This window comes from Rhododendron vialii, chromosome 2a, assembly GCF_030253575.1.
Source record: "Rhododendron vialii isolate Sample 1 chromosome 2a, ASM3025357v1".
In the NCBI taxonomy this organism is placed as follows: domain Eukaryota; kingdom Viridiplantae; phylum Streptophyta; class Magnoliopsida; order Ericales; family Ericaceae; genus Rhododendron; species Rhododendron vialii.
The window spans coordinates 4,674,150-4,687,691 of record NC_080558.1 but is presented as its reverse complement, the minus strand read 5'-3'; the positions used below and the strand labels follow the sequence as shown (position 1 = coordinate 4,687,691).

At 36.2% G+C, this 13,542-nt stretch overlaps 2 protein-coding genes across 2 annotated transcripts in view; both read left to right on the top strand.

Annotated features, from left to right (window-relative positions):
• LOC131316984 (uncharacterized) overlaps positions 1–645 on the top strand; it is a 104,882-nt gene extending 104,237 nt beyond the window's left edge. Inside the window, exon 4 of the mRNA XM_058346565.1 lies at positions 29–645. Within this exon, the coding sequence (XP_058202548.1) occupies positions 29–573 (545 nt within the window). The 3' untranslated portion in view covers positions 574–645. The remainder of the gene's footprint in view (positions 1–28) is intronic.
• A 2,616-nt stretch (positions 646–3,261) lies between these two features.
• LOC131315530 (protein NLP2-like) lies at positions 3,262–7,877 on the top strand. Its single transcript, XM_058344639.1, has 3 exons — positions 3,262–3,867; positions 5,459–5,950; positions 7,129–7,877. The coding sequence occupies exons 1-3, from the start codon at positions 3,582–3,584 to the stop codon at positions 7,599–7,601; spliced, it is 1,251 nt and encodes a 416-aa protein (XP_058200622.1). The 5' UTR covers positions 3,262–3,581; the 3' UTR covers positions 7,602–7,877.
• The last annotated feature ends 5,665 nt before the right edge of the window (positions 7,878–13,542 follow it).

Genomic DNA, 13,542 nt, shown 5'->3' with positions numbered 1-13,542 from the left:
GAGCTTTTTGGCTTCTTTCTTTTGGCAGTTAGCCGATCTACATTGAAGCGTGTCTGTCGAAAGTATGGTATCCTCAGTTGGCCACCTTCCAAGGGAAATGAGCATATCAATCAATCTCACACTAAGGAATCTCCTGCGGTTGTTGATCAAGAGGGAGTCCAACAGTTGAATTGTGATATTCTGCCTTCTCATCAAGCATTGGCAGTTATTGTTGACACAAATAGTGTTGTTTCGGTTGTTGATCAAGAGGGAGTCCAACAGTCGAATTGTGAGATTTTGCCTTCTGATCGAGCATTGGCAGCTAATGTTGACACAAATAGTGTTGTTTTAAAGGCAAGATGGGTAGATGATATTATAGTAAAGATTCGTCTTCCTAAGCCTTGGAAATTGGCAGAGCTAGAGCAACAAGTGAAAAAGAGGCTGAAAATTGATGCTGGAACTTATTACATTAGGTACAAAGATGAGGAAAATGAGCTTATTACTATATTTTGCGATGAGGATTTAGAGGAATATATATCCAATCCTAGACCGTTGAACACCTGTTCGATAGAGGTTTTTCTTGTGCCAAAGTAGCCTATATATTAATTACCCGTTGACCAACTTGAATCTTTGTCATAAAGCATTTTCCCTTCTACTGTAAAAGTGTTAGTTTGCTATTGTTGTAGACTTGTAGTCTTGTAGTTAAATGCTTCAAATGGTATATTTCACCCTATGTTCTCCACTTACTAGGATTTTTTTGTTTTTTTGAGCTTTGATAATTTGTGTGCTGAATAACGTTAAGGGAGAAAGGGAGACGGAACAAAAGTGCTAGGGATACTTTGTCTCGTAATCCGATTATCCACACTCAGATAGTTCATTGATTCCACGGTATCACTTGATAATACTTACAAATTATGTGCGTGTGTCAATTCTGACACATCCTCCCACTTCGCTTTAGGAAACATCCTCCCACTTCACTTTTGAAAAGTAGTCACAGAGCAGGTATTTCGTTTTTGAAAAGTAGTCGCAGAGCAGGAGTAGTAATTGTAGAAAAGTGGGATGAATCCTCAATTCTTTTCACACCAAACCCATCAATAAAAGGGGGCGATATAATGACCCTTTTGTCAGACGGACAAAGTTTTTGGTAAACGAAGAATAAGGATATGATAAGAGATGGTGGATATGTTATAAGTGGGATTTGTTGGGCCTGAAATACTCTTGTAAATTTGGTTACATAATGTTATTCCTTGCAATCGTTCTAAAAATAGATTTGCGGATGGATGCTAAATGCTATAAAAGACTTAGTTGAAGCCTTTGCTAACACCAATTGGTTGAAAAAACAGTCCGATATGATTAGCTAAGAGGAAGGATTAGCTAATATACTAGGTTTGAGAGCATCTCCATTAATTAACGTATTGCAAAGAATGACAAAACCCTTGCCGCTTTCCTGAGTTTTTCTTTTGCTCTCTGTTTCTCTCGAATAACCATAGCAGCAGCAGCAAAAGTAAACTTCAGAGACTATGCCTTATTTTGGATGGTGTTTTGAAAATTTTTTAGTTAATTTTTAGATAATAAGTGGAGAAATGAGAATAATGATAGGAAAGTAAGAAGAGAAATGAGAATAATAATTAAAAGTAAGAATAATAAGTGTTTTTTGAATTGATTTTTTTTTTTTCAAAATACAATCCAAATAAGGCATAATAAAAGTCTCCTGACTTTCTTTTGTAATTATATCACTAATTACTAGATGCCCGTTTTTGTTACTCCTATTTTGGAAATTACTAGATAACCCCAAGAATAATGGAGGGACCCATCCAACATGTTTTTGTTCACTGTCGGATCAAATTAGGATCTGGTGCTCATTGGGTGGCCTCCTTTGCTTCAGGATCACTACCACAGAACTGGGTTTCCATTACCCCAGCTGTCCTTTTAGCTGAATGTCGTTAGGTAAGCTCTCGCTTTCCTTTGCCACTCAAGTATATTGCAAGGAAGTCCCTGTTTGATTGGAATACTTAGGGATAGAATAACAAATTGTATTTTTTAATCATTTCTGGATAATTTGTAATTTTTTTCATCCAATCAATTTTTCTTATTTGGACAACCATTCATGCATCATTGATCGGTTCATTTAGTTGATTCTTTCTCGAATTTTAGAACAAATAAGGCACCTGCATAATTTATAGAGGCCACGAGATGCTTTAAAGCTACAAATGCTTGCATGAGTTCCATCTTCTCATCTCCCTCATGATTATTCATGCATAGTTTTTTCACATTTGTTAATTTTGCGCCTAATTTATGCGGATTATTGATTCGTCTCGTCAAAACGAATCAAAAGAGTAAAAAATTATGACTTTTGCCTAAATATTTTTAGAAATATCCAAGATAAAGTCCAAAAAATTGGCTTTTGAATTTTTTCTTAGACATTTTGAAAAATATTTAAATAAAAATAATTTTTTAATTTGGATAAAAGTATTTGACAAATACTGTATGTTGCATTACAGAAAGCAAAAGCCAATGGACTCTGGTCCTCAGGTTATGGAAAGCTTGGAACATCCCCCCCCCCTTTCTTTTTTTTTTTCATACATACATGATTGGGTCTAGGTGTTTCTAAGTACGAAGAGTCCTATGGCGTCCAGGTGGGTGAGTACTAAAAAGGTACTACTAGCATTAACAGAAAATAGCATGGGCAAGGAAGTCATTTTGCATCACAGAGCTTGGAATAGGATTAGTAATCAATAAATCTATAAGTACATATGAGTTTGTACATACCATGTACATATGAGTTTGTACGTTCCATCTCGGATCCCACAAAGATGATTCGAACCGCCCATTATTTTTAAAATAATTTTTTATGAAGCCTTGTAAAAATCAGCTCAATCCGATATCGGTAAGAATTTTTTTTGAATTTGTAGGAATCCTTACCGATATCGGTTGGATTGATCTTTTACAAAGCTTCATAAAAAATTATTTTAAAAATAATGGACGGTTCGAATCATTTTTGTGGGACCCGATATGGAGCATGCAAATTTTATATGTACATGATATGTACAATGCATACATACACATAGCAGTACTCATTGACACTCCCTCCTAACAGCCCCAGCATTCCAACTGCCAAACAAAAATCCAAAAAATCACCTCTCAAATAATACCGAGTGGGAGTTGGTATTGATAATCCCACGAATTGGGATGATTAGTAATTCCATGGTATTTCTAATTTCAATCACTATTAAAAGGTTTACTGGATTAACAATCCTATCCTATCTCAACCCATGACTTACTTATCAAACATGGCCCTTGTGCTATCCTTTTAGCTGAATGTTAATGAGAATGAGAGACTGTTCAAAAATAAAATAAAATCTAAGATCTGGGTTCTCTTGTAAAGCTTCATTTTTTCACTTGGCTATTGAATGTTCCGAGGAGTTGATCCGGTTGTACTCCTCTCCGTCGCCCCCATATTTTTCATCCACCTCCGCCCTCGTCCGATCCAATGATTGTATAGCACGAGGACATCTTTGACCCACCGTGGTACTTGGCCGGAGACTCAGCGTTGTTGCAGCAGCATCGACTTCAGTATTTGCTGAATTTGGTAACTCTGTCAAATGGCTGCGCTTAGGAAAAATGGAGAATCGGATACGCGTTTTGAAGAATCAGAGGAGATGATGACCTGTTTCTATTTCCCTCCGTCGCCACCCTCTTTTTTCCCTCTGTATCTGCCGGCGTCGCCGCCCCTGCAATCCTCACCCAGTTCAAGTTATTCCGGGTGTTTGGGAGAAGTGAAAACAAGGGAAAACAAGGAAGAAAATGGAGCTAGAATTGCAATTCCTTTCGAGGATATCTTACAGACTAAAGCAATGCGTCTCAAAGATGCCGCAAAGCATCTCAAAGGTACGGGTACATATAGGGCCGGCCCAGGCCCAAGGTCCACGAGTCCTGGACCTCGGGCATTTAAAAAATTTTAAATTTTAGGGGCAATCTAATATTATTTGTAAATTAGTATATATATTATTTGTTCATTTTATATCACAAATGTCTTTGCTAGCTCAATTGTAAGTTGATTTTAGCCTATGTGGAGTGTTCGAGTTCGAGTCTTCTAAGCATACTTTTATTTGGAAGAATTTTTCCCAAAAAACAATGCTATTATAACTGTCAGGCTTTGAAATCAAGTCAAGTAAAATTCAAACCAAACACTTTAGCCGTTGGTGACAAAGCAATTAAAGAAATATTTTTATCATTATTGTTTAATTCTAAAAATACGTAGGGTACCACATCACAATTTAGCCTTAGGCGTTCAAATCCCTTGGGCCGGCCCTACATACATACGCTCCTCCAAGAAATGAAAAATCTCAATTTTGTTCTTGTTTTTTCCCCAACTAGATAGGTCAGAAGGGCATACAGTGTGCTTTAAACTCCTACATGTGTTGGACTTGGGGGGACATGTTTGATGTAAACCACCTTACTTCGACTCTACAAACAAAGACGCTACTTTCGAGAATCGAACTCGTGACATTCATCATGGCCAGCCTGACTTTTTTATGGTCTAAAGTGAGAAAAAAATTGAGGCCATTCATAAATTTTAACAAACAAAATATGAAGTAGATAATTACAGTTTCAAATACAATACAAATACTTATCAAATAATAGAATAATACAAGGTTTCAAAGAATAATACAAGGTTTCAAAAGCATCACTTAAATATCACTAATCTTCAAAAACACCAACATTATAAGATATTTAATGTATCATTTAAATATCACTCTTCTTGTTTAGCGGTAAGAGTATGCCTGCACAATGAATCAATGAAAATCCCTTCATGTTTCAAAACATTTTCTTGTTTCACACAATATCTTCAAGCATTCATTGTCTAAATAATTTAAGTTGTTCACATTAAACAAAAAAACCCCAAAAAATTTAACACATGCAGTGGCAACTCTAGAAATTATTCTTTAATAGAGTCATTCGTGAATTCAAAATTCTATTGCTTTATAGCATATTGTTTTACATTAATAAAATTAATAAGACCATAGAAGTACTCTCTCCCATTTAAAATTATAAGTGCAAGCTTTTAATTAACTGAAATTCTATTCCAATATGTACAATCAGAAGAATATATATAACTGCTATCAATTTTTGTAGTACCAAAAACTTTATCAATCATAGTTTTCTTCTACTAAAACCTATGAACCCTTTTAGTTTTTATCATGCTCTGTATGAGAGATCTATGACCTCAATAATAAATGCTATATTTGGAGACACACAAAAATATACGAAAAAAATAAGAAGAAGAAAGGAAGTGCATACAAGCCCTACGTACATAAGAATTGAGAATTGTTGTGTAGTCAATGTGATGTGATGATATTCTCTGAATGCAATTCCTTTTTACTCAAAACATATTTTCTTTGGCTCTTGAAATTGGAAATGTGGGTTGGAGTTGCTTCGGTAGAAAAATATTGAGCTTTTGAATTCTTTCTTATTGCAGTTAGCATCCTTGAACTGAAGAGTTCTTGTAGGGAGTATGGTATCCGTAGATGGCCACCTCGCAATGAACACAAACTTATCAGGCAATCTCTCCTCAATGAAACTCCTACGGTTGTCGATCAAGAAGGAATCCCACAATTTGCTTCTCATTCTAATCAAGTCTTGATGGTTACTGTTGACAAAAATAGTGTTGTTGAAAAGGAGATTCCGCCGCCGCAGCTTTTGCCTACAGCTAAACAAGAGAACTCTGATGCGGGTTCTGGTAATGATGAAGTTGAGGCAATTGTAATTGGGGTTGAAGGAACAAGGGAGGGTGTAATTGAAAAGGCTCCGTTGAACTCTGAATGTTCGGGGAAAGGGAAATGCAAGTTAAAGAGCCCAGGAGGAGATAGACGTCACAACAAAACTACTAGAGTCAAGATTGCAATTCCGAAGCAAGATATCTTACAAACTAAGGAAATGCGTCTTAAAGATGCTGCAAAGCATCTTGAAGGTACGCATAAATACAGTTCTTCAACAAATGAAAATCTCAATATTGTTAGTAATAGCTTGCTTGTTATTTCCAACTGGATAGAGTTTTCTCTCAAAAACTCCACCAAAACGTTTCACAGTCTATCTCTCTCCAACCATGCTCTGTATGGGAGCATCAAAATGAAGACCTTGATTTCAGTTTCCATATTTGAAAACTCAACTCAAAAATGGATAAATTAGGGGAAGTGTGAAAATTCACTTCTTATTTTGATAGCCACACTTCTTTTTTTATTTTTTAGTGTTGAAAGGGTATGTGTTTTTTGCTAAAAATTAAAACGGTCTTGCTATTGTCAACCCAGTGGGCTGATTTTAAAATTTTCCAAATTAAAAAAAGAGTGTGGATATAAAATAAGAGAGTGTAAAAATTAATTCCCTAAATTAGTGTACCTTCATGCATATTTAAAACTATGCTAAATTCCTAGAGGACGTATGTTGAATTTTAGTAATTTTTGGTGGCTTTGAGTGGAGCTCGTTTTAAAAAGGGTTTTGTGTTGAGCATCTGATGCAATTTGTAAGTCATATAAATTACTTGTACGTGTGATATCTAAACTTAAAGGTAACAGTGGTTCAAAACTGGAACCGAATCATAGTCAAATGGTTTGGATTGGTCCGGTTCTTCAGTTTCATGGATAGTATGATTCTTGAAACATTCAATCTGCACGACGTGGTTAGGTTTTTAGTTCAGCACAAAATCGAACTAATACGAGCCATGTCAAAACGGAACTAATACGAGCCATGTTTACCACTGAAAATGGATATTATAAATCTCAATTTATGTGAGAAATGTGTATAACCTAGTCGATGTACATCTAATCTATCAAAAAAAAGTAGGTGCCATTGGCACCTACTTTATTCTTACTTTTTGGATCTATATTAATTCCTTTCTGGATCTAGCTAGTGTAGTAATTAATTACTATGAAAGGATTTTGATTTTTGAAAAGGATGGATTGAAATCTTTAAAACGTAGAGACTACAAATAAGACATTGGAATTTGTGGTCCGACTTAGAGTGTGTGAATAGTGATACACTTTAAATTTACTTTTTGATATAAGACTAAATGTTGAAGTCTGCAAAATGTAGATGTAGGTAGGAGTTATTCCATTGAAGAATTTTGAGCTTCTCGCTTCCTATTTTTTTCAGTTAGCCGATCTACGTTCAAACGAGCCTGTCGGGAGTATGGTATCGAGAGATGGCCACCTCACAAGGAATGCGAGCTTATTAGTCAATCTCACCCCAATGAATCTCCTGCGGTTGTTGATCAAGAGCAAATCCGACAATTGAATTACGATACTCTGCTACCTTCTGCTCAAGTCTCGGCTACTATTGGTACAAATATTGTGACTATAATGGCAAGGTATGCAGAAGTAAGAATAAAGTTTCGGCTGTCTTGGCCATGGCGAATGGTAGAGCTGGAACAACAAGTAAAAAAGAGGCTACCGCTCGAGGCTGGAACTTATTACATCAAATACAAAGATGAGGACGATGGGTTGTTGACTTTAATAGCTTGCGATGAGGATTTAGAGGATTATATCTCCAGTTCTAGCCGGCTGGGCACCCATCCCATTGAGGTATTTCTTGAGCCCAAACTAGCTAGCTCATGGGTCACGCGTTAACCAACTTTAATCTCGGTACTGTAGAAGTGGTTGGTTAAACAGTCCAGATCTATTTGAGTTGCTGTTGTTATCGTCTAAAAATTTAGTGCTTCAAATGGCATGTCTTACAAATTTGAGGACAAAGGGTTGATTTTAATAGCTTGTAACGAGGATTTACAGGATTTTCTAGACTGTTGGGCACCAGCTCGATTGTTGTATTTCGTGAGTCAAAGTAGCCGTTTAATTACGTCGATCAACTTGAATCTTGTAAATTATTACAATTATAGTGTTTATCCCGACATCACGTGTTTGGTTCAAAATCAACCTATTTAGACGTATCTTGTGATTTTGCACAAAAGTGCATTTCGAGATTCTCAGTGGCTTGGTATTTGAGTTGCTAATGGTTTTTAATTTTTCAGTTTTATTGAGCTTTGTTTGTGCTAAAGAATGGTGAGGGAGAGGGCACAACAATGATAAAGGATACTTTGTCTTGCAATAGACTCATCCACACTTACATAGTTCGTGAATCCACCGGCAACATTCGATATGGGAAAGCACCTAAGGACCTCTACACTCTCATAGTTTGTGAATAGTTTGTGAATCCGACGGTATTGATGTGAAGTCCAAAAGCCATGTGAGTACGTTGAAATTTTGTCTTTGTTCGATAGGGAAAGCTCCTAAGGACCACAACCTAATCATACAAAGGTAAACAAAAAGGCAAAGTCCACTATCACCCCAAATGATTATCGTCATGTGTGAATACCTCTCTCATGGTTCAAAACTGACCACATAACCTACCTATGGTTTTAAAAATGTGCGGATAGACTCCCTGTCGTCATGTTTTTCATCCATATTAACGGATGTGCATCTCACACGCCTCTAGAATGTAATTTGAGTTGTTCATAATGTATTAAATAAAGAATAGAGTAAAAAAATCATCTCGATCAGGCATCAATAACCCAGTGATCTAATTTTTAGTAAATTCAAATTTGAAATTTTAATTTCATAACAAAATCGATTCGACCATGAACTTTTCATTTTTTGATTGACTTGAATTTTGACATAAATGTAGTACTCGTCAAAATTTACAATATCAATGGTTTGGATTCAATTTTTGGTATAGGGGACGGTGTGGTTAGATTTAAAAAAGAAGAATCAAGGGATATGATGAGGGTATATCGGTCTTTTAATATTGTGTCCGTTAATATGGATGAAAAATATGACGGCAGAGGGTCTATCCGCACATTTTCAAAACCACAGGTAGGTTATGTGCTCAGTTTTGAACCATGAAGGGGACATCCGCACATGACGATAACCACAGGGGTCGAAGCTTGTTAGTCTTTCACTATTTTTTAACTAAATAAATCGCAGATTCGTAGTCCAAAATCAAACACATGGCCTAAGTGGAATATCTAAAAATATAACGTCCCACTTAAAAAACCAAAACTACTTTTGTTTAACCTCAATAATGCAGCTAAATGCATGATTCACAGAGCAAGAGAAACTATATTTCAATGCCAACTTACAAGCTTGATATTTTGAACCGTCTAAATTTTAAAATTTGACTACCATTTAAAATTTTGAACCGTCTAATGTTGAACGAAACAATAAAGTTCGTAATCTATATATCCATTTGTTGATGGGTTAATTTGTCATGTATTGGCTTTGGCTAGTGTTAGTACCAATGATGAAACATGCATTTTCAGCAAAGCATTTGTGATGATTAGATAGTGCGATAAGACGAAGAATGAATCAACAAACTTTTGGATCACGTACAGTGAACAAGATATTGCTAGATGTCTTGGTGTTGATTCTACCATCGATGGTTTTAACGACATGAAATATATAGAATCAAAACATAATTTAAGATACTCCACTTTGTTGAACAAATTGCTTTAAATTGGTACTCTACGTGCAAATGATAAATAATATATCTTGTATGAAGTACTTTTTTAGTATATAACGTCGATTTATATTAGTTTATAAATATTTATATTGTCATACATCGTCCCATATCATTTTCAGTATATATATGTTCATCGCCACTAAGTTAAAGTCTTAGCTCCGCCCCTGACTGGGAAACCATTTACAAATCCACCGTCCACTAGCGAGAGACCCACTTAAAGTCGGACAAAATGCTCTGTATAGACTAGCACGAAAGGAGTTGATAGCACCTTACAAATTTTGAACTTAAGACCTTACAAGGGTTAAACCTCTAAGTCTCGCTAGGTCATTGGAAAATGCAAATTGTTCATGTACGGAATGATTCAGAACCTTTGATGACCGAATAGAGCACGAGAAAGTAATTTGAATTCTACTGGCTTGACGAGTACCGAATTTTGCACATTTACTAGTAAAGAACAATATCAGCTAAAACTTTGAAGCTTTTTTTTTTTTTTTTTTTGTTGCAACGGAAATTCAAAACTTTCAAGTTTCTATGAAATTGTATAGAAATTTTGGGTTTTAGTGTACAGATTTAGGGCGGACATAAGGGGTGCCAAGGGGTTTCCAGGCCCTGCACAACTCTAAATACTCCCATTAATTAAACAGTACGTTTGAGGTTAATTTGGGAAAGTTCTACATGATCACCTTTGCAAGTCTCTCGAGGGAATAAAATGTTCATGAAGTTCCCATATGTGAAAAATTTCCTAAAGTTTCAAGTGATCAACCGTTTATTTGGTCTCAAGTACAATATTGAATGGCGGTTACGTATATGCCAACGATTTCATCTCATTCTCAGAACAAGATAATAGCAATATATTTGGATTATATTTTACTTTACTAATTAATGTAGAAATATATACTATTCGAGCCCAATACAAATTTTGCGTCCACCACTAAGCCCAATTGTACCATATGCATAATTTGGACATGTTCTATAACGTGTAGTGCTATCCGTACCGACGGATAGCATATTAAAACTGTACCGACGGCTGCGCAGGGCCATCTCCGGCCACTGGACGGCCGATTCGAGCCGTCCAAAAATTCTAAAAAAAAAACAAGGGGGCTCAGGCGGGAATCAACGGCATCTAATATGTGTAGGGTGCTTGATCTAAACACTATATTTTTCGTGTATATATGTATTCATATGCACAGTTTCGGTATGGAGACCGTTGGTCCCTATAGCTTTATTGGTTCTATAACAGTCAACAAAGATGTCAATGTCACCGTGTAAACTCTTTGCTGGGTGTTTTTGAAGCTTCAAACCGAAGAAATAGAATTCTTCTGGAAAGTGACTTTCACACCCCTTTTTACCATTCACATTCAATTTTTTGTGTGTGTTCATTCATTTGAATTTATTATCTTGTTTTTTTCCTTTTGAATTTACTATCTTTTCTTTATTTTAATACACTTTTTCATACATTCAAAGACAATATTATAAATTCATATGGATAAAGAAAAAATAATATGAATTATAAAAATAAGAGTGTAAAAACTATTTCTCATTCTTATTTCCACTTTGGACGACATTTGGGATAACGTACACTGACTTCTAGTAAGATGGTGGCATGTGATGACATTAGAGGTGGTGGTACCAACATGACCCCACTAATCAGACTTTTCCTGTCCAACTTTGTTGAAAAATTGGACGTATAGAGGAAGTTGGGTACTTATTTTTCAATCCATCTTGCTAACCACCGTTCACTAGGCGGAGAATAATATCTCAACAAATTCTAAAGAAGTTTAGATATTAATACACCTATCAAGGGTATTAATACATTTTCATAACTATTAATACATTTTTTTTAGATATCAATGCGTCTTTTACCTATTATCCTCCACCCTTAGGGCGGATATTAGCATTTTCCAATTAGAAATTGTAGATGCGTACAATCTAGTGCATTCTTGTTCATTAATTCCATAAGGTAAACTATTAAACCTAGCCTTACAGCTTTTGTAAATGCATACAATCTTAGGAGGAGGAGGATTATCGAGAATCTTTCAAGAAATAAAGGTTGAGGTGGTGTTCCAACTAAACAAAAAGAAGGTTTTAGAAAAAGGAAGATAATTTCAAGCCCAAAAATTATCTGTATACGCTAATAATTTTTCTACCAATATGGATCTTGTTTGATAGATTTCATTGAGATCTTTTATACGATGCAAGAAAAATCAAAAAAATATTTTTCATTTTCATTATATTTGAGTTTGAAAATTGAAAAAAAAGAAGTTTTAAAAAAAGGAGGTTATCTGGAACACCCCCTGAAATTCCGCCACTAAAAAATTGTAAGGTCGACTGATGTTATGGAAACTTTTATTCTTGGTATCATAAATTGTAGATAAAGCACACTCTCTTTCCTTTCTCTCTCTTCCCCTCTACTCGTATGCATCACTTTCAATAGACTCACATACTATGTTTATACTCATATTTATCTATCTATCTCTGCTAAAAATGAGTTTTAATTATAGACTATTGTGGGACTAATTCACATTGTTAATCTTAACAACTTCTTAAATGGATAACTAAAAGATGAGATAACAAATTTTGATTAACCAATTTTGAGTATGCCTCGGAGATACCTTAGCTAAAAGTTTCAAGTTTTTCTTTTTTTTCCAACGAAAATTCAAGACTTTCAAGCTTCTATAGAGTAAGCAATATTTTGGTTTTTAGTGTATCTGACCATTTTCCAAGATCTCATAGTAGGTGTTTCCCTTGGAAAACCGAAACAACCATCTTGGCCGTGTGATTGAGATATGCGGGCATGCCAGGACCACGGTTGGTCCGAGTGTGGATGAACTTACTTCTAAACAGACGAGTTGTGGATGCGAGATGAAATCCACCGCCGGTTTTTTTTTGCCTCAACGAAGAGGACTTCACAATTTTCTCAAGCAATGTAGATGAAGTAGTGAGCGCAGTGCTCAAAATAAGAACTACAACTATGGAGTTGCTAGAATTGAAATATTGTAAAATTGCATGTAAGGAAAGACATTTGGTTGTGTAGTCGGGAACCTCTTTCTCTTCTCCGTTTCTTTCTTTTATAGACGGCTGTGGGCGGTTATCACCCAATTCTTAGGACCATGGTGCACAACATCCGTAGTGCTTGAAATCATGCACCATATTTGTAACCAATTATTTCCAAGTGACCCAGGGCCAATAATGCCATGTTTTGGCATGGATCCGGGATTCTGTAGAGCACCCCTGCAGTGCAAATACGGACCGACCATCTCGACAATTAATGGTTCAAACAGTAGGCATATCAAACCTCAGATTATTGCCAGGCCAAATTTGATAGGAGAATCCCAGAGTACCACTCCACAGAATGGCTAACAGATGATGAACACTGACAGACAAAATCAGAATCTTCATCTTCAGAAAACCGCGAATAAACGGTTTAACACAAACTGCTATCGAACAAACAATCCATGGCTAAGCAACCATGGCACAGAACCAGTGACAACAGACAAATGCCAAACACTTCAGGAGGTCGAACCAATGCCTTGTTCACACCAAGACTTCCACAATACCTCCACCGAGCTTCACAACGGCGTCAAATAGGTTCCCCTTCCAAAACCACAGCTAACAGAGGATACACCATCCTTCAACTTCAAACCAAGAGAATCGACCAACCAAGCATCCTGGACAAGTTCTCAATGCCCGAAAACGCCGTTTCAAGGCTCCAAAAGAACAATACAGAAACAACGGGTCGGGATCTTGCAAAACGAACATCACGGTTGCATCTGGAATGGCTGATTTAGTCAGAAACAAGCCGATACTTTTTGAAAAGAGCTTGACAGGTGCTAAAAAAATGCCTAAAAACACATTTTTTTGCACAAAAGCGAGCAGGACAGCAACCTTTGGAGTCAAATCTTGAAAAACGGAGTTCGGGATTGGATCTGGAACGTCGAGATAGTCAAAATCGACTACTCACGGGTGAAAAACGGAGTCTGAACGGCTTCGGAATCGAGAAAACAAAATCTGGAATATTCCTTTCAACCAAGGGAATATTCCGCTGACTGTGCAAGC

Bases quoted from the DNA above. Each gene is read 5' to 3' on its own strand.
- LOC131315530 (XM_058344639.1), top strand. From the start codon at position 3,582: ATGGCTGCGCTTAGGAAAAATGGAGAATCGGATACGCGTTTTGAAGAA. The intron at 3,868-5,458 runs GTACGGGTACAT...TTCTTATTGCAG, and splicing joins TGCCGCAAAGCATCTCAAAG to TTAGCATCCTTGAACTGAAG. The intron at 5,951-7,128 runs GTACGCATAAAT...TATTTTTTTCAG, and splicing joins TGCTGCAAAGCATCTTGAAG to TTAGCCGATCTACGTTCAAA.